The 20190-nt window shown below is 60.7% G+C and overlaps 1 protein-coding gene across 1 annotated transcript; it reads right to left on the bottom strand.

Annotated features, from left to right (window-relative positions):
- Window positions 1–4420: 4420 nt before the first annotated feature.
- Window positions 4421–15494, bottom strand: SLC6A7 (solute carrier family 6 member 7). The gene is made up of 14 exons (XM_084536197.1): window positions 15324–15494; window positions 11470–11650; window positions 10528–10659; window positions 9715–9949; window positions 9073–9211; window positions 8650–8784; window positions 8360–8463; window positions 7750–7874; window positions 7303–7415; window positions 7088–7219; window positions 6644–6743; window positions 6432–6532; window positions 6075–6242; window positions 4421–5446 (listed from the first exon to the last, which is right to left on the bottom strand). The coding sequence occupies exons 1-14, from the start codon at window positions 15354–15356 to the stop codon at window positions 5228–5230; spliced, it is 1917 nt and encodes a 638-aa protein (XP_084392323.1). The 5' UTR covers window positions 15357–15494; the 3' UTR covers window positions 4421–5227.
- Window positions 15495–20190: the final 4696 nt, after the last annotated feature.

The following is a 20190-nucleotide window of genomic DNA, read 5'->3' as shown; positions in this document are numbered from 1 at the left end:
CTGCAGCGCCGCCGCCCCGGGGACTTTCTAGCTGCACTCTCTTCATCTGCATGGCGTTTAACTTTCTAGACGGTGCGTGTGTTGAAAAACAAAGAAATGAACAACAACAACAAAAAGAAAAACAAAGAAAAAAAAAAAAAACAAGCACTTGTTTTGGACATAAAAAAAAAAAGGAAAAAAAGGAAAAAAAAAAAAAAAGGAAATGTTTTCTCCATGTAAATTCTGAGCGTGTATTTTGCCTTTTCTGTGGTTTTGAGTGCTTTGCTCTCTGTCTAGGCAGGGATGGCTGCCTCGTGTAACGCAGCCACGTCCTTGCAGACTGCAAAAATATTTTCCCACTGGATGGAGGGGCAGAAACCCAAAGCATTGGGGCAGTGAGAGGCTGAGAGAGGTTTTGGCCATGTTCTGCCGTGCAGGGGCTGCGATCCTTGCTGGCAGTGTGCACAGGAGATGCCTTCTGGGGGGAGAAATCCGACAGGACTTCCATGGGCACAAACGTGTCCATGTGCCCTTGGTGGGCCTGTGCTAGGAGCGAGTCTGGCTTGCACGAGTTGGCCCCTAAAGCAGGGAAATCCTTTCAGGGAGAGGATTAGCGTTTAAGGTAGAGTTGGGGTGTTTTTACAGACCCGATTTTCTTCCTGTAGTCGTGTAGTGATGATTTTTTTTCATTTTTAAAGGAAGGACTCCGCTCTTTCACAGCCCTCTCTCCCTCTCTCCAGCATGGTGAGTGCTTCATCCACCTCCCAACGTCAGGAACATTTTGGGGATGGATTTGAGAGGCAGGAGGAGGCCATGGCAGGGCTCTGCTTGGGGCCATGGGGCTCAGCCTGGTTTTGGAGCTGCTGGCAGAAAAAAGGGCTGTGCTGGGGTGACGGGTGAGATGCTGGGGTAGGCACCATCTCCTTTCTTTGAGCCCTCTTTGGGAGGTCGCTGCTAGAGAAAAACATCTTGTGTTCCAGGGAGGCTTTGAGCTGTCCTCTTGGAGATGGTTTCTCCTCCTTGGGGCTTCCCTACCATCATCTCTCCGGGGGCAGGTTCTTTTGGAGGCACCTGGATGTCCTTGCAACACCCAAAATGCTCCTGATCCCTCAAAGGGAAGCAGAGTCTGGGGTTTCAACTCTTTCTAGTCTTCCAGTCGAGCTGAAGCCTGACCAAGGAAGACCCAACTTCCCAACCTGCCTGATGTGGCAGCGTTAAGCACCGGCACTTTAGGGGTCTGTTCTGCCTGGTTTCTCTCCCCACCTTGCCCTGGTCCTCCGGAGCAGGTTTCTGCATCCCCAGAGCATCTCCGAACGAGCACTGCTAAACCACCCCCTTTGCTTTGAGCAGCCATGGTGAAACACCTCCTGTCTGTCTTCCTTTGCGCTTCCTGATTTTGCCAGAACTTGCAGGAAAACCGAAAAAAAAAAATAAAAATAATAATTGAATATTCATCAACTGAGCTAGGGCTGCTGCAGCTGCTGCTGGCACCATCCCCAGTGCCACCCCAGCAGCCCCAATGCCACCCCAGCTGCGTTATCTCCCTCATACACACGGCCTGATGGCCCTGGCCAGCTGGGGCAACCTAAATTCACAAGTCCTCCAAACTGATCTCCTTTGCTGTCTCACAGGCCACAGGATTTATCAGTGTGAGGGCTTGCCATGACGATCTCAGGCTCCCAGAGCCGTGGGTAGGGTTGGAGCTGCCCCTTTTCCCTTCCTGACTTTGTGCCCAGCTGCAGCATCTTCATTTCTCAGGTCTTGCTGGAAAGAGAGAGGCCACTCCAGGACCTCTGCTCTTCGCTGGAGGGAGCAAATGTTCTTCTCCACACCCCAGCCAGGCACAGAGCTGTCTTCCCCCTTCCCGAATAAATGCTCCATCCACCAGACCCCAAACCTGCCTCCTCTCCCTTTGCCCCCCATGAATTCCTGACCCCACAGAGACCCACAGGTTGGAGCTGGCTGCGCTCACCTCCCCAGGAGGACCATCCAACGGCAGGACCATGTCTGAGAGCCCCATGGACCAAGCAGAAAACCCCATAACCATCTCCTCTGATCACCCCAGGAGCTGGGCTAACCCTTTATGGCCACCGTGGGACATCTCATGGCCTGCAGAGCTCTTTTGGAGCAAGCATCATGCTCCCACACCTTGCCACCGTCCGTTCCCAAAGGTGCAGGTCCCAGCCCCTCCACACCACACGGGGAAACCCAGACTTGGGCACATCAGAGGAGGGGACGGTGGCCCCAGTGCCACTTGTCCCCAGAGGCCACCCAGCAGCTCCCAGCCCCTTCCCTCCTGCAGGATGACAGGGAGCAGGAGAGGGGGCATAGAGGGGGCTCTATGGAGCGGCTCCTTCCTGCTTTGGGTTGTTGTCCCTTTTTTTCTAACCGTTGCACAACTTTAGGGCTTTTGTAACATTTTTTTGGACGAGCAGGGAAAATGTTAACAGTGGTTTAAGAAAAAAAAAAAAAAGAAAAAGGAGATCTGTCTCTTATATAATATATATATAATATAAATATACATACAGGAATTCTCTATGGAAATATTTATTTAAGATGATTGCAAAAAAAAAAAAAAAAAAGTTAATAATAATAATATATGATCATTCAGAGTATACCAGGCTTTGTCAAGTAACCCAAGCCAGGCCCTGGGGAGGGACAGCCGCCCGTCCCCTCGTGCCTGGGGGGCCGTGGGGCTGCAGCCGAAGCCGTCGTTTTTTTGCCAGCGCCCTCGATCCGTCGAGCGGCGTGTGTCGGGTTCAGCAGGCCGGTGTCGGGGTGGGAATGGGGTTTTTTTTTGGTGTCCTTTTCCTTTCTTTTCGGCACCTGCGGCTGTGAACAGGAGGCTCACTGCTCCGCTCGGATGCTGGACGCAGGGAGGGTGGCGGGAGGGGAAGGGAAGGGGAGCAGCCGGGTGCGGGAGGGCAGGGTGAGTGTCGGTTTAATTCTTGGTGTTGAAGTGCAATAAATAGCTACCAACTTCTGAGCATGGAAACGGGTGGCTCTCCCTCACTGCGGGGCCCCGCAGCCTCCCCACCACAAAATCTCGAGGCCCGGAGCAAGCCTGGGGTGGAGGCTGGAGGAAGCTGGAGCATCCCTGGTGCCGGGACACAGTTTGGCACAACTTGGCACATCTTGGCACATCTTGGCACAGCTTGGCACGGCTTGGCACAGCTTGGCACGGCTCAGCACGGCTCGGCACGGCTCTGCAGCCTGCAGTGGAGCCGTGGCCCCGCGAGGTGTCAGCACAAGGCCGCTGCGGAGGACGTGGCCTCCGCTGTCTGCATAGGGAGGGCAGGGGGCAAGGGGCAGGGGGCTCCCTGCCACCCCATACCCAGGCACTGGAGGGTCCTGTGTGGGACAAGAAATGTGTCCCTGCCCCAATCCTTCCTGCTGTGCCTCCATCCGGGGGTGGCCACCAAGGTGGAGGCCGGCTGAGGGGCTCGCAGGGGCAATTTGGGGAGTGGGGACACCACAGCGGGAACGAAACCAAACTGGAGCCATGCAGAGGCGAGCAGGGTGCTCAGCTCGAGGAGCCTCCAGATCCATATTATGCCTCTCTCAGCCTCACCTGGTGCCTGCGGCACGCTGTGACCCCACAAAACGCCCATCCCCTGCTCCATCACACCCCGCAGACCCCCGCCCGTGCCCCCCAGCCCGGGCTCCGCATGCAGCACCCGCGGCGATGGCTGGGCAGCGCCGTGACCTGCCGAGGCCTCCCGCTCTGTAAATAGTGTCAAGGTTAGAGCGAGGGATTCATTGGGGCCATAAATGTTTATGGCAGGCCCTCCCCGCTCCCCAGCCGCCACAGCCTGAACTTTCCTTCAGCGATGCTTTTATGGCCGGCCTCTAATCATTAACCCGGGGACTAGCGGGGGTGCTTTGCGGCACGGTCGCGCTGCCAGAGCTCCCCAGGCCCAGAGAAGGGATCCAAGGGGGGAAAATAGGGCCAAAACCTGCCAGGAGGGGCTCTGGGGTGTGCTCAGCATCCCCAGCATGGGGACGTGGGTGGCTCTGTGTGGGTGCCGTGGTGACACGGCCGTGCTGGAGAAGCCTTGTGCCAGGGTTCGCCCTGGAGTTAGTAACCCGGAGAGAATCAGGGCATAATCCCAGCATAATCCCTACTTTTTTTTTCTGTTTATCCTGGGTTTTGGCACTTACCTCACCAGGATGGTGATGTGCAGGACAAAGCCCTGGGGGTCTGTGCCCCCCATGCCCGGCAGCCCCCCTGGTTGTGCCCTTCCTGCTCCCACGTCAGCTCCTCTCGCTGGCAGGAGGCACGCTGGGGGAGGCAGCATCCCACTACCCCTCTCTTGCCCCCAAAATAACTCACAGGCTGTGTCACACACTGCTTTTTAATGCAGAACTGATGGCACACGGGGAAGGCGCACACAGCAGCAGGGCGATGAGGATTGGCAGCATCAGGGCTGAGCACCCCCAAGCTCCCCAACACCCTCCAGACCAGCAGCTACCCCAAAATCCCACCTGGGCATCAAAACCCAGCCCTTCACGTTCCCCTGGGCAGCAGAGGAGCTACAGCAGCTCCCCCCCAGCCCCGAGCAGCACCCAGGGCTGGGGACATCCCTTGGATACCCCCAGGGATGGACATGGGTCCTCCTTTGGCACTGGGGCCAGCTGAGACCTGTCCACGATCTCCTGCGTCTGTGGGGTCACTCAGCCTCTTCCCACCCTTCAGCTTGCCCCAGCCCTGCCACCACAGGGACCTACAAGCACAGAGTATCCCCAGCCAGCTTGTTTAGGAAGCATTTTTTCCGTTCTCACTCTTTTTTTGACTGCTCATTTATTAGGTCAGGTTTCATCAGCAGGACACCGACGCGCCCCGGTTTTGCTGGAGTACCTCTGAGAGCACTGACACACGCCTTCCTCAGGGCATGGAGGATACTAAAATCCTTCCTTACACCTCTTTGTGGGGTACTGGAGTTAAATACACGTTAGCAGAGAATGGACAAACTCAGCGGGCTGCTGCCCCTGCACCCAGCATCCCTGCACCCAGAAACTGGGCTGGGGCTGGGGGGATGGGGGCAGCCCGGTCACCTACACAGACACCATCACACGAACGCACGGACTCGCGACACTGACACTAACACCTTGGGGGGGCCGGGATGGTGGCAGGGGGGCCAACAGGGGCAGCAGCTCCCCAAAACCCCCCTGCTGCCCCGAGCCGGCCTGAAGTGCCGAAGTGCAACCAGTGCAAAGCCGGGGGGCGAGCCCCGCATCGGGGGTCCCCTCACATCATGGACTCCTCCTCCTCCTCCTCCTCCTCGATCTCCCGGTCCACCTCGACGGCCGTGTTCTCGTAGCTGGTGATGCCCCCGTATTTGCGCATGTGGACCATCAGCGGCTTGGGGGACTGGCTGCCGGCCAGGCTGGCCACGTAGGCACCCGTGCGGTTCTCCTCCAGCGACGGGCCCCAGTCCATGGTGGGGCGGCTGGCTTGCTGGAAACGCTGCGAGGGGACGGGCAGAGGGAGCAGGGCGCACGGCATCACACCCCCTGCTGTCACCCCCATGGGACGGGCAGAGTGCCCGGTGAGGGTGGGATGGGGATTTGGGGGAAGGCAGCTCCGTATCGGCACCCTGCCGTGGTTTGGGGAGGTGTCCTGGTCTGCAGGGGGTGGTGGGGAGGGCTTGTAGGGGCTGGGGGCTGTTGATCCCCCTAGGTGAGGGGACAGCGTGCAGCTAGGTGGCTCCTGGCCGTGTCGCCGTGCCCCGGCTCCTGCCTGCAAGGGCTGCAGCCTGGGGAGGGCAGCAAGCTCTGCGGCACTGCGGGGAGCAGCCCGGGGAGAGCAGCAAAGCCAAGTGAGCTGGGGAGGCTGCAAGCAGCCAGCGGCTCCACAGCACGTCCCAGGACCAAGCCTTTCAGCAGAGGAACCCCCCCATGGTGCCTGGGGTGTCCCCGTACTGCTGCCTCCTTGCTCTGCCTTTGCTCCTCCAAAGCAAAGCCCCTCACACCCGTGCCCACCCCACACGAGGGACCCCATCTTTGCACCCCACAGGCAGCAAGCTACTGGAGAGCCCCGGCTAGGCTTGGGATGACCCCCCCCAGCATTTCTGGGGTGCTCTGGGGCCTCCTACCTCCCACAGCGTCCCCTCTTCTCGGAGCACGGCCACCAGCATGCCCGCGGGAATCATCAGGCAGGAGAAGAGCCCCATGAGGATGCCCAAGGCCTCGGCCCAGGCGGGGAAGCGGTAGGCGCCGTACTCGGAGGGCTGGTACTTGATGATGTTGTACACCAGCAGCGCCTGCGGGGGGGAGGCAAAGTCAGCACAGAGCCCTCGGGAGGTCTCAAACCCACGGAGACCTCCCAGCAGGAGCAGGATGGTCCCCGGGCCAGGTGGAGGCCAGCAGGAGAGGCCGGCGGAGCGATGTGGCACAAGGGGAGGTCACCCAGGGGTGCTGGCAGCACGCAGCACCGCGAGCCCAGCGGTTACCATCATCGTGGCCGGGGACAGGACCATCCAGCACGCCCTGAAGTAGGGCCCCGGTTTGAAGCCCAGCATCATGTGGATGTCTCGGCAGAACCTCTTTATGCCTGGGGGAAGGAGAGGGACAAGGGCTCAGCTCTGCCCCACAGCCGGGTGCCCGCAGCAGGCTGGCAGACAGCCCGCCGTGCCCCGTGCCCTCCTGGGGACAGACCCCGTACCATAGACACGTGTCACCACCAGGCAGGTGGCGATCACCACCACCATGAGCCCAAAGCCGGCGCTGTAGTCATCCAGAAGGACCAGCCAGTACATCCCGCCCTGTGGAACAAGGCACCGGTGGCTGGCATCGCCGGGACCAGCGTCCCCATAAACCCACGTCCTCCTGCCCCACAAGCACGTGGCTGCTCTGCCCCACGTGGGCGGTGGAGAAGACAGCAATCAGGTACCCTCGGGGGACACCGCTCCTCTTCTGGGTTGGTGCAGGGGGCAAGAATTGTGTCTTGCTACCCACTGGGGGACCTCACATCCCCAGGGAGCCCAGGCTCACCAGTCATCCGTCTCCCACCTTGTTAGCTGGTGTCTCTGCAAACTTGGCTGCTGCCCTAAGCGTTCCCTAAAACGAGCCCCTCCTTATCCCCGATGTACCCATCCCCACGCCTCACCTCTGTGGTGAGGATCAGCCCCATCAGGAAGAGGGCAATGCAGATGACAGCCGAGAAAGAAGCTTTCTTTGGCCGCAGGTAGTAGGGAAATTCGTCTGTCACTGCCGTCACGATGGTCTCCATGAAGGCAAACTGCACGGAAGGGACAAGAGGGACCCCTGAGCCCCCCCAGGGCTGCCTGGTGCCACCGCTGGCTCAGGGGGCTCTGCTCTCACCTGGCTGTCCAGGCCCAAGGTTAGCAGCATGAAGAAGAAGAGGAAGGACCAGAACGGAGACAGGGGGAGCATCGTCATGGCCTGGGGGTACACCACAAAAGCCAGCCCAGGACCTAGAAGAGGAAAAGGGCAGCAGGGTGAAAAGGGTTTGTCGGGCACCTCCCCAAAACCCAGGTACAGGAGGGCACTGGGAGCCTGAGGCTTCTCCAGGAAGGCAGCCAGGGAGGGAAATGCAGGCAGAGAAGGAATTTCCCATCCCAGGTCCTTGCTCTGGCAGCTGGAGATGTCATGGGAGATGGAGATGGAGATGGAGATGGAGATGGAGATGGAGATGGAGATGGAGATGGAGATGGAGATGGAGATGGAGGAGCTGCCCCACACCTCCCCTTCCCAGTCCCGGCTGCCCCAGGCAGAGGGTGAGGGAGGAAGGCTCCTCTTCAGCCTCACCTGCTTTGGCCACTTGGTTGACAGGGACCCCGAGCTCCTGGGACATGTATCCCAGAACGGAGAAGATGGCAAACCCTGCCAGGATGCTGGTGATGGCGTTGCCCAGGGTGACTATGAAGGTGTCCCTAGGGAGGAGAAAGCAGATGCTCTCAACCTGCCTTTCCCTATCCCGCACCGGGCTGGTACTTCCCAGGGGCAGCAGGACCTGTGTCTAATGACATGGGTCACATCGTGGGGCTCCTGCCAAGCTTGTTTTCCCCAGCAGAAGGGGAAAGATGCCCAGATGTGCCGCACCCAAAGTCCCCTTTTTGCTGGTGGTGCTGGGGACAGGCCCAGCAGGCCCAGCTGCAGCCTCACACGCCCCAGCCACCAGCACCTGCAGCCCAAAACTCCTGCACCAGCTGCTGTCTCTTGACATTTAGGAGATTTTTCTTCCACCAAACCCTCGAATCCCCCCGCAGCCTGGGTGAGCTGCCCGGTGTCTGCAAGGAGCGCTGCAGCATGACCCCGTGCAGCTCCTGCTCGCCTTGAACCCTCCCCTTGAGCCCACCAGCCGAGGCTTTCGAGGCTCCCCACCTACGATTTTTAGCAGAGGGTATCTGGCTCCCACCTGTAGATGTTCTGATGGAAGGTGTTGTACGAGGCGAAGGTGAGCAGGCCCCCAAAGCCTACCCCCAGGGAGTAGAAAATCTGCAGGGCTGCCTCAATCCACACCTGGGGGGGGGAAACGGAGCTGAGCAGAGCAAGGTTTGGGAAGCCCCCTGAGGACTTTGGGTCAGGGGGCGGCCAGAAAAGCCACCCAAGTAAGGTGGAGAGAGAGGGAGCTGTGGGAGCGTGCTGGAGGGAGAAGGAGGAGGTCTGGCTTTGTGTCTTGGGCAGACTGCAGAAAACCCTGCTCACCTTGGAAGACAGCAAGTGGTCAAACTGGGGCGTGAGGTAAAAGCGGATCCCCTTCCAGGCCCCCTCCAGCGTCACGCCGCGAACGAGCAGCATCACCAGGATGAGGTAGGGGAAGGTGGCGGTGAAGTACACGACCTGCGGGAGCACGGGGACGGCTGGGGAGCTGGGGGCAGCACCCAGCACCTCATCCCCTGTAGCCCCATCCCAGGACGGGACACCCCAGCACCCAGAACCCCTCTGCAGTGCCGGGGTCCTTGGGATGCAGCAGGGACAACAGCACCAGTGTCTGGGTGTGCGAGCCGTGCCCAAATCAGGCTGTGTCCTGCTGCTGTGCGCACGGGTCTCACTTCCCCACGTGCACAGGGAGATGTAGACGCGGGTGGGCATGGCTGTAGGTCCCCAACGGGACCACCCAGCCCTTACCTTGCCGGAGGATTTGACTCCCTTTAAGATGCACAGGTACACGATGGTCCAGGAAAGGAGCAGGCACAGACACAGGTTCCAGCGGATCCTCCCGGGATCCCCGATCCCAGAGCTCCCTTGGATGTGCAGAACATAGCGGCTAGGGCCAAAGGAGAGCCGATGGTGAGCGGCCACAGCTCATCCACCGAGTGCCAGAGACCCTCTCTGATCCCAGGGATGCTTCTGCTGCAAATAATGGCCATGCCAGCAACACCAGTGGCAAGAGAGCAAGAAGGCACGGGCAGCTACGTGCCAGGGAGAAGGGCAGCTCTTGGTGGGACTTCTCCATGCACTGAACAGCCCAGAGAGTAAAACTGGTTGAGAGCAACTCCCAGCTGGTCTGCCCATGGGCTGCATTTCATTCTCGCACACCTCCAGGCCAGCAAAGCAGCGCTAAATCACGGACACCCCCCACATGCCAGAGACACGATCCTGATGATTAATGTGGGATATCACCAAACGCAGACAGAGGGGTCCCATCGCTGCACCCACAAGCGCGGGCGCCCACGAGCTGCTCAGCACAGCCCCTTCGCCCCCAGCCTGTCCCCGTGCCGTCCCCGGAGGGACACCCACCCCGTCCCCACGTGGGGCCAGGCTCGGTACCTCCAGTACTCCTCGCTGGGGCTGACGGTGTTGGAGGTGTTGACGGGGAAGGTGGCGTTCCCCGCCTTGAGGACGTGGTGGTCCAGGCACAGCTCGGTGTTCCACCAGTTGCCGCAGTGCTGCCAGGGCAAGTCGCTTGTGAGGGATGCAAAGAGGTAGAAGAGAACGTAAGCAATGATCATATTGTAGTAAATGGCCACCAGGGAGACGATGAGGATCGTGCCCATGCCAACGCCTGGAGGAAGGAGAGGGTAAAGAAGGAGTGAGCCATCTCTCCGCGTCGGAGCACTTCCACGACCAGGGGCACACTCTGGGTTGCAGCAGCCCGGTGGTTAACCAGCTCTGGGCCAGAGGTTCCCCTCCTGGGGGAACCCCTCCGTGCCCCCAAACACGCCCAAATTGTTGACCTGTTGCATTTTATGCAGGGTTTCACTCCAGCTCCATGTCAGGAGTAAAAGCGTTGGGGCCGACTTTTTCCTGAAGGTGTCTGCCTCTTACCTTTGCCTTCAACAGCCACCGCGCAGCTTCCATGCTGTATTTTGCACACTGGCTGGTTTAATTGCTTTCAGGGAATTTCTAGAGCTGATCATCGCATCCAGAGCCTCTGCAGACTGGAAGATCTTACACACAGCTGGCACCTACTGCAATGACCAACCCAGAAGTCCAGCCTGCTCCGCCTTCCCCCAGGGCTTAACCTCTCCTGCTAATGGGAGCTTGGAGGATTTGGGATCTGGGGCCGACACTGCTGGTCCACGTCCTCCTCAAGCGGCTCGGGTAGGAGCCCGGCAGAGGCTGTGGGTTCCACGCACGCACCTTTAAAGAGAGGGCTGATCTTCCAGACAGCCAGCGGCCCCAGGCTGGAGAACTGCCCCAGCGACAGCTCCATGAAGAAGATGGGGATCCCGCAGATGGCCAGCATGATGAAGTAAGGAACCAGGAAAGCTCCTGCGAGAAGTGAAAAAAAAAAACAAAAAACAAACAGAAGACAACAAACAAACAACTAAAATTAACACAGAGCCAACACCTAAAGCAAAGATTTGGAAGGAAATCTTTCTCGCCACAACCTCCCACTGCCTTCCTCACAAGGAATATTAACGGGGCAGCAAGGGGCAGCACGCAGCCCCCCGCACCATCGCCCACCCCAGCACCCCATCCCCAGGGCAACCTGCCCTTAGTGCAGGGGAAGGGGCTGTGATCACGCCTTGCCTCGTTTTCCCCCCCACACACAGACACTTTTTCCTCCTTGGAGCTTTCACAACCGCCACAAAATCCTCCGGTTATTATTGCAAGTGGCAAGCAGCTGCTCTGGGAAGCGTGCACCGAGCACTTTGTGCCGTCGCTGCTGGGTTCTTGCATTGCAAAGGGCTCCTTCCCTTCCTGTGGTGCCTGGAAAGTGTTTGCCGGGCCCTTGGGGTCCTGCAGGACACCGGGGGAAGACACCAGAACCAAAGGGGATGCTCGGCTGGTGGATGCTCATGTGCAGCACGGAGCTCTGGGGACGTCTCTGTGCCACCATGCGGCGACTCGCAGGTGAGCCCCATCCACACCGGGGTGCAGGCTGACCCTACAGCCCTGCACCAAGCTCAGGGGCAGGAGGAGGAGGCTGGAAGCAAATCCTGGTGCCTCCATCCTTCAGCACACAGCAGCCAGCACTGCCTCCCATCCCCAAGGTGGGGAAGGGGGGGTCCATTTGGGGTCACATCCCACCAGCCCAGCCCAGCGAGGGGGAGATGCGGATGGCAGGATGAGCAGTACCTCCTCCGTTGGTGTAAGCCCTGTAGGGGAACCTCCAGACGTTGCCGAGCCCCACGCAGTACCCGATGCAGGAGAGGAGGAAATCCAGGCGGCCCGTCCAGTTCCCTCTGTCCTCAGGGCACTCGGAGCCCAGGTCCCCGTCAGGGCTGCTGGGGCTCACCAGGAGCTCCGGTGTCACCGGCTGGAAGAGAGAGGGAGCAGGGGATGGGAGAGGGCACCCAGGGGTGGAGGGAAGGGGTGAGGCTGGGTAACCCCAAATCTCCCTCTGGCTGCCTCAGGTGTGGGTCCTGTGGCATGGGAGATGCACCAGGAGGGCTCCCTGGGGTTTGTGCGTGTGGGAAAAGCAAAGGGGTGGGATGAGGGTCGTGCCCCTGTGTCCCTGTGTCACCGCACGTGGCTCACCCCTGCCAGGAGGCCCGCTGGGTGCAATTTCCATGAAGCAAAAGGACAGCAGGGTCCTTGGCAAAAGGATGCCTGTCTGGGAGCCTCCCCTTTCTTGTGGCATCCCAGTGGGAAAAAAGCAGCCGTCTCCGTGTCCCTGAGGTCAAAGGATCCTAGGGAATGAGCCCATGGGGTGAGGCTGAGGGGCAGGGGCATGGATTTGGAGAGATCAGCCAGGAGCTGTGCATCCCCCTGCACGCAGACCTCCATCCCCCGGGGGATGAGCGCTGGCTGGGGAGCAGAGCCCAGCACGCTCCCTGCCACAGGACAAGGTGGCACAGTGCCTTCCTCCTCCTCTTCTTCCTCCTCCTCCTCCTCCTGCTCTCCGGCCAGCCCTGGGGATGCTGCTGCCAGTTCCCATGGAGACAGGAGCCGAGCAGTGATGGTGATGGCTGCGTGCTCCCCCCAGCACCGCTCGCAGACCCCTCGAGGGGCAGGAAACTTCCCCAAACCAGCCTGAAACGCTCAGCCCGAGCAAAGGCCTCGCACCAAAACCCAGCCCCAGCTGCAGAAGCCGCCCCTAAATGCCCATCCCTGCTGGATGTCACCATCACAGGGCAAGGGCCTGAGGAAAAACATCAGAAACACAGGCTGCAAAGTGAAACCGCGACCCAAATATAACACTGGAGCTACAAAACCTCCCTGCCACCTGGCAGCCCTCCTGCAGTGCCTTAACGGGGCTCTCCGACGGAGCTACTCCCCCAAAACGTGGCCGTGCTGCTAATTAGCCCAGCACCTGCAGAGACCTGTGCTTGTGATGGACAAACGGCCCTGCAGCATCGCTCCTGGATGTGCCAGCTGCCGAGCCCTGCTTTCACCGAGGGCCCTGCCAGGAGGGCAGAGGGGTGACAGGGATGGCCGGACCCCCCGTCACTAAAACCTGGTCTATTAGACTTAAAATAAATTACACAATGTGGTATTTAAGGATTCCAGCCCGTCTCTGCCCCAAATAACAGCGAGCCGCACGCCATGCTGATTCAGGTGGAAACCTCACGCAGCGTCTCAATTTCAGGCCCTTTTTTTTTTAGGCTCCCTTTCAGCCCGTGTCCTAACGGGGCTTTTCCTTCTGATGCTCTAGCGCTTTCCACGCTGCCATCTTCCAGACCGCGCTCCCGTCTCGCGGCTACCAACAGACAGGGACCAACAGCTCCCTTGGCAACAGCATCCTCCCCCTGCACGGCACCGCCACGAGATGCTCCCAGCCAAGCAAAGGTCACCGAGGAGAAGGAGCTCTCCAGCCCCGAGGAGGACGAGAGCTGGCTTCCCCGAGGAAATTTCCCCGCGCTAATTATTTCCCCGCAAGCCGCTTTGCCGAAGCCGCTACCACACTCGGCTGGCACAGGGCTGGATCTAGAAAGGCAGCCAGATTCGAGCTGTTTTTTTCATCGTGTTTTGCCTAAACTCGTACTTGGCAGCGTGGGGCTGTTTTGTCCGCGAGCGCCGAGCTGGGAGAGATGCCACCCGAAGGCAGATTTCTCCCCTGCGGCTCCGTGCGAGCACAGCGCGTCTGTGAGGCGTGAGTCACTTCGGATTAGTTGGAGGTGCGTGTTCATCTCTTTAAGAACAGAAATAAAAGCCACCAAAAAAAAAATTAATTAGGATGCAGAATCGCTTAGGAAGTGCAATAAATCTGAGTCTGAGCGGTGGGAAGAGCCCCGGGGGCTGTGCTCGCCCTGTGTGCCCCAGCTCTGGGGTCACGGAGCAAGCCAGGAGAGGGAGCGAGCCTTGCTGTCGGTGGCCACAGGTGGCTGAGGCTGAAACAAACTCATTGCAGGGATGTCCGGAGCATGGGGAGCGTGCACAGCTCCGGTGACACCCACTGGGTGCCCCCCAGGACCCCAGCAGGGGGCAGAGGCTGGGATGGGGCAGCCCAAAGCCGTGCTCCTGCCCTGTCCCCCACCCTCACCAAATAACCCTCCAAGCAAACAAGCACTCGCTTCAAACAACAGCCACTGGGATCTTCTGGAAATGCTCTTATGCAAAAGCAAACGCGGCATCCTTAGGGCCCCAGAAGGATCTCTGTTACGGAGGAATCTCCGCGTGCCCTAAAGATGTCTGGGGAGGCTTGGACCTCCCGGCTCACAGGTGGGAAGCAGACACTGGGAGAAGGGGGCTGCGGGGGGGCCGGGGATGTGCAAACGGCTCCATCAGCTCAGGAAGCCCCTGCCCAGCTCGGACACGGCGTCCTGCAGTGCCCAGTGGTGGGAGGAGGATGAGAGACCCCCGCCCGCTGTCAGCAAGAGGGGGTTTGGGGAGCGAGGGGCAGCGGGGCCCCGAGCAGCAGCAGCAGCAGTGGGGGAAATGACCCAAGACATCTGCTGCTCATCCCAGCTGATCGCTGCGGGACTAAACGAAATCCTGAAAAAATGTTAAACGGGATCACCAGCGGCAGAGGAATTCGTTCAAGTGTCTCGGAAAACCTTTCAAAGGGGCAAAGGGAACTTTTAATGGACCTTGCAGTCGCCAAGTGAGCTGAATAAGCAATTTGTAGGGCAGAGGAGAGGAAAGAGCTGCCTCCAAACAGCACCGGGGACAGGTAGGCAACCTCAGGCTGCTGGCTTGCACCAGGCCAGGGCTGGTCCTAGGAATTTCCTGGCAGGGACACAGCTCTGCTGGGCTCTCATCCCTGAAGGCTGGGCACAGGTTGGAGCCCTCCTCACTTTGCCTTCAGCAGCATGGGCTGGCAGAGCAAAGAGGAGAAAGGCAGAGCCCGAGGGGTTCGTGGCACCCAGGGTGTCCGGGATGCTCCAGGGAGCGCGGAGCCGCTGGCAGCAGCAGTGTGTCCCCCCACGGGACCTGGGGACAAGGAGGGGCTCGGCCCCTGGTGCAGGGGCAGCTGGGGACCCACCGAGAGGAGCAGGAGTGGAGGCAGAGCCTGGCACGGGGGAAGCCTGAAAGCTGCCTTTAAAAAGGGCTCCCAGCAGGATTTCCAGCTCTGCCAACCCACAGGGGGCACGAGGGGAGTTCAGGGTGCAGCACCACCCCGACCCCTATAAACCCTGCAGAGGAGGAGGCGATCCCAGCTGCGGAGAGGCACTGCCCAGCCCCATGTACTCACCCCATGGAGGGGGGACACCCCAAACCCTCCCGAGCACCCCCAACCTCCCCATGCCCGGGCAGCCCCAGGCTGTCGGGAGCAGCATCCCCAGGAGCAGCACCACGGGGAGCTGGTGCTGAGCACCCACCCGCAGCCCCCCGGGGCAGCCTGGCCCTGAATCACCTGCAGGCAGGGCAGGGATGGGAGAAGCATCCCTCCGAGCAGGCAACAGGTCCTGAAAAAACGATCGGGATGCCCCAAATCCTCTTCATTTGCAATCTGTGCATGGGGTGCCAGGGCCGAGCCTCCCAGCCGTGCACCCATGGGTGCCAGCCCCCGCTGCCCGCACTCCCCGAGCTCCGCGAGCGGCTCTCACCTTGCGGAGATGCTGCTGCCGAATCTTCTTCATCCCCCAATCCTGTTGCTATGCGCTCCCCGCTCCGACACTTGTTCTCTCCGGCTCCGCAGACCAGACGGCCTCTCCGGAGGCAGGGAGGGAGAAGAGGGAGAGGGCGAAGCGATGGCGGGCAGGGAGGGGTGCCGAGCTCCTCCCGGCGCCGCCGATGGAGGCGGGGGGCACGGGGGGACACGGCCCCGCAGGAGAGGAGCTGGCGGCAAAGGTTTTGCCTGGAGTTGGGGATGGCTGCGTGCTGAGCAGGCAGGGAGGGAGGGGACGGCTCTTGGCAGGCTGGGGAAGGGCTGTCTGTCAAACGAGCCCCTGCTGGGGGGGGGTCCGAGCCCTCAGCCCCCGCCAGGGCAGCGAGGAGGAGTGGGTGCTGCTTTACGCACGCCACGGATGTGTCAGGTCCCATGGGTGCCCTGCTGCTGGGCGCCCGGTGCTCCCACATGTCCCAGGGGGTGGTGGCAGCTGAGCAAGTGCCAGAAGCTCCCAGCAGCTTTCTGGCTGGCCCCACGCTGGTTTTCCTTCTGGCAGGGTGCAGCTGGAGCCTGCACAGCTCCAAAGTGCCTCGTGGCCGTGCTGTCACACAGCCCAGAGCACGGGGCAGGGGATGCTCAGCAGCCCTCAGTCCCTTTGGGCAGAACCAGTGCATCCCAGTGCACCTGGGGCAGGTCCCCAGTGCTGTTCCCAGCACCAGAGCACAGCTCCCGTCCCCAGGGTCAGGTGTTGCTGGAGAGCTGTCAGTGGGACCCTACAGCCCCAAAAGCAAAGGTAAAGGGGGCTTTTCCCCCTCGTGCTCAGCCAAATCCCCAGTGAGGGGGCAAGGAGCTGATTTCTGGCTCCTTCACCCACTGCTGCGGTGAGAAATGTCCCCAGCTTTGCTCAGCTGTAAGGCTCAGCAGGTGGCTCTGGGGCTGTGGAGGGGAACAGGGCTGGAACCAAGGCCCCAGATCTCCCCAAAACCTACTGGAGGTCCTGTTTCTACAGCCCTTCAAACACTCCTGAATAATTTCCCCAAAAGGAAAGAGATCACGGGCATAGAGACATTTCTGCAAAGCCCAGCGCTGGTGAAGCACCTCAGCGTTTGCACAGCGGGTCTTTGAGAGCTAACATTTACCTGGGATTCCCAGGGGGGAAGGAGGAAGGAACAAACTGCACAATCCAACAAACATCTCCTTTATTCACAGACTCGCAGTTTCCTCAAAAAAAAAAAATAATAAAAAAGGCTTTTGGGAAGTCACCGAGCTGGGTTTTCCTTGTCGTGGTCTTATCCATCCCTTCTCCCTCTCCTGGGATGCGTGGGGAAAGCCGAGCCCAGCTGCCTGGGCTGGTGGCCCGGGGCCATATCTCGCTGTCCCAGCCTCGCCCTTCCTGCTCGGGGCAGCGATGCTTTGTTTGCCTTTCGTGCCCGTGCCATCTGAATCAGCCTTTTCCCTCCGGATCCACCTAGGGAGAAGTGTCCCACGGGGGCAGGCTGGTGGCAGCTTGTTACGGCTGCCCCAGCCCCGTGTCGCCCTGCACAAACAGCCCAGCCCTCCGCGGGCACCCTCCGAGCCTCCTTCTTCCCATCTCTAGGGCAGAGGGCTGGTGTTACCCCAAAACTGCACTGACATTGCTGCCTGTGGGATGCTCTGTGCCTGGAGGTCCCTTTTGGGGTTCAGCTGGTGCTGCTGTGCGAGGGCCACCAGCTCTCCATCCCTGGGCCAGCAGGGTGTAGACATTGTGGGCACCCGGGGTGCTCCAGCTTCTCATTTCAGAGCTGACTCAAGCCTGGCATCACCCCAGAGCCACTTGGAGACCCACCCCGTGCCACAGCACCTGTGAGAGGCAGCAGGAACCAGGGGGAGCTCCCAGGAGGAGCAGCCTGCCCTGGGGACCCCAGCAACCCCGGGGGAGCTCAGGCAGAGGCAGCACTGCACTGCTGTGCCCAGTCCTCAGGACCCGGCACTGGGGAGCGCACGCACCTCTCCAGACCAATGCCGTGCCTGATGGGCACCAGTGGGAAGGGAAAAAGCAGCCCCTGCCATGGGGAAGCCCCCTGCCCACCCTGCTCGCAGCCCAGCAGCGCCTGGGGAGGTGCCTGGCAGCAGGACGGGGCCGTGCCCCAATCTGCTCCGTGGGGCACGGGGAAGGCAGCAGCCGCCGCGGTGCTCCCGTTCGTCAGCACCGGGAAATGTGCCACGCCGGAGGCTGCTGCGCTGCCAGCCACCTGCTGTGCGTGGCCTTATTTTGAAGATTATTGCAAGATTTCTCCAAGGAGGGGTGCGGCCAGGCAGCAGGAGACAGTGGGAAGTGCAGAGGAAGGAGTGGGAAGAAACTGCGGGGGCTCACTGGGGACAGTCCCCGGGGTCCCTCGGCAGTGCCACCCGCTGTCCCCATAAAGCTGCGGTGCTGTGTGGGGCTGTGCAACCCCAAAGGTGGCTGCCGGGGTGCTAAAAATGTGCCTGTCACCTGCCAGGGGTCTGACCATCAGGATGATGCACGGCCAGGAGCTTTGGGTGCCAAAGCCGGTGGGGACACGGGGACCAGCGGGGACACGGTGACCCCGCAGCCCTGATGAAATGGTGGCTGGAGGGTGGCAGGGGAGGACAGGGGAGCAGGGACACGGCAGATGCCTTCCGTCAGCAGCCGAGGGGTGTGTGTGTGTGTTGGGGGAAGGGGTGCAGGGCGTGTGGGTGCATTTATGGCCCCTTCCCGCCAGCGCCTGCTCCCTGAGCACACACAGGCAGCAGCAACCCAAGGGCACAGCCCCGCGGCTCGCTGGACTTTTACCCTGCTGTGCAAACAGGCAGGCACCTGATTAGGGTATCGGTTGGAATTTCATCCTGTCAACGGTACCGGGAGCTTCTCCGGGGCGGTGGCAGAGCATCTTCCCTCTGCCCGCACCCTCCCGTGGGCACCCTGGCGCCCAGCAGGGCGCAGCCCTTTGGGCAGGCAGCCCGTCCCCTCCCTTCCACTCCCTTCCCTTCTCCCTTGTGGCACCAGCTCCGTTCCTGTTGCCTCCCCCGCCTTTTAGCTACCAAAGCCCTGTGTCCCCTTGTTGCAGGGTGCACAGGAGGGATGTGCCGGGCACCCTGACGCCGTGCCGGTGAGCCCAGCTCAGCAGGGCGAGCAGTGGGTGCCGCCACTCCTGTAAGGTCAGGAAAAAAACCCTTTGCTCTGTCTTTCTCCCTGCAAATCCACCTCATCCTGCCTCTGCTCCTCCATCTGCTCTGCCCAGGAGGACTTTATCCCGCGCCAGATGTCCCTCCACATCCACCTTCCCTTCCCGGGAACGTCCCTGCCTCCTCCCGGCACGTTTTGGAGCTGGAGGAGCAATTTTGGGCAGGGATTTGAAGACAGCCCCTTTCTCGGTGCCCTGCAGGACGGCTGGGATGTGGCTGGGATGGAGAGGTGATGGCAGCACGAGGAAGGGAGAGGATGGCAAAGCCAGCAGTGCCCGGGCCGGGCCCACCCATGCCCGCTCCATCACGGCCGGGCACCGATGCCAGCTGTCCCAGGCGCTATCTCACATCCTCGTTCTCTGTTTGCTCTTCTCGGACAAGGAGGATATTCAGCCCGTCAACAGCCATAAAACGAGATTAGAGGCCAGGAGGCACCAATCGGCGGCGGCCACGTCCGTGGGCAGCCGGCCTTGTTCTTTGGCCTCCAGCAGCCAGGCCCGGCCTCACCCTTTCCCCCGGACACCCCCGGCATGGACACCCCCGCCGTGGCCATGGGACGGGACGTGGCCACCCCACGCCACCCGTGCCTCCCTCGTGCCGGGCACATGTCATGGTGCCACCAGCCCACAAGGCCAGGCTGCTGCACCCAGGCCTCTGTCCCTGTGCTCCCCACTTTTTTGGCACCATTTGGGGACATCGGTGCGGGTTTGTCCCCACAGCCACGTCCCTGCCCTGCCGCAGCAGCGCCCGGGGTGCAAGGAAGCAGCAACGCATCTAGAGCACGCAGGATTCCTGCTTGTTTTTATTTTTACCGATGCCTAAAAAATAAAAAGGAAAAGCAGTTCTGCTTTATATACACGAGCCGTGAGCCGAAGTCCCCAGCCAGTGCCGGGGTTCGTCCTCACCGCCGGGCTGGCAGTGGTGGCCCCAGGGAGGTGTCCCCACAGAGGGGAGGTGTAAATCCTACGTGAGCTGGAGAGGGGCTGTGGGCACAGCGGGACTGCAGGGACCCACGGCGTCCTGCAAGAGCCACAGCACCCCCGGACACTGATCTCTGGGCCAGAAGGGGCTGGGATGGGCAAGGGGCTTGGTGCACGGACAGTGCTGGGTGCGAGGGCTCTGCAGGCAGTGGGGACGTCTCTCATCCCTGGGGACATCTCTCATCCCTGCTGGGGTTGGGAGGGACAGCTCATACTGTCCCCAGGAGGCAGCGGGATGAAGGGCATTTTAGCTGCAGTTTTCCAGCAGGAAATAAAAGGACATTGGTTACTGGCCTTGGGCATACAGGGGGCAAGAGGTGGTGCAGTGAATGCAGGGTGACAGGGAGAACAAAATCCCAAGTCCTGTGGATTACAAGAAAACTGCCCCTCTGTCCTGGAAGCTCTCCTTCACCTCGCACCGCCGGCCCTTCCTCTCCCCACGACAGCCCCAGTGGTGGCTCTGGTGGATGTGGCTGATGCCACACCTTGGTGCAGCAGCACGGGGCTGTGCCGGGGTCTGAGGGCTCGGTCCCATCCACGTTTCTCCCCCCAACCCCATCAGATGTCCTGCTGGTGAAGATGCTCTGCTCCCGTGCCATGGGGCTGCAGAGAGCGCAGCTCGGTGCAAGGCTCTGCGATGCTGAGGGTCGGCGTTTGGCCCCTGGGGCTGGCTCCTCTGCCCTGTCCCGGTGGCAAACC

The sequence above is a fragment of the Aythya ferina genome, assembly GCF_964211825.1.
Source record: "Aythya ferina genome assembly, chromosome: 14".
Classification (NCBI taxonomy): Eukaryota; Metazoa; Chordata; class Aves; order Anseriformes; family Anatidae; genus Aythya; species Aythya ferina.
The sequence above is the reverse complement of the archived record's forward strand: the minus strand, read 5'-3'. Positions and strand labels throughout refer to the sequence as shown.

What these genes read in the sequence shown, in the direction of transcription:
- SLC6A7 (XM_084536197.1), bottom strand. Translation starts at nt 15,356, where the DNA reads ATGAAGAAGATTCGGCAGCAGCATCTCCGCAAG. An exon ending in CCCAGCGAGGAGTACTGGAG is followed by an intron (nt 9,212 to 9,714) that starts GTACCGAGCCTG and finishes CTTTGGCCCTAG; the next exon opens with CCGCTATGTTCTGCACATCC. An exon ending in CCTTGGGCCTGGACAGCCAG is followed by an intron (nt 7,220 to 7,302) that starts GTGAGAGCAGAG and finishes CCTTCCGTGCAG; the next exon opens with TTTGCCTTCATGGAGACCAT.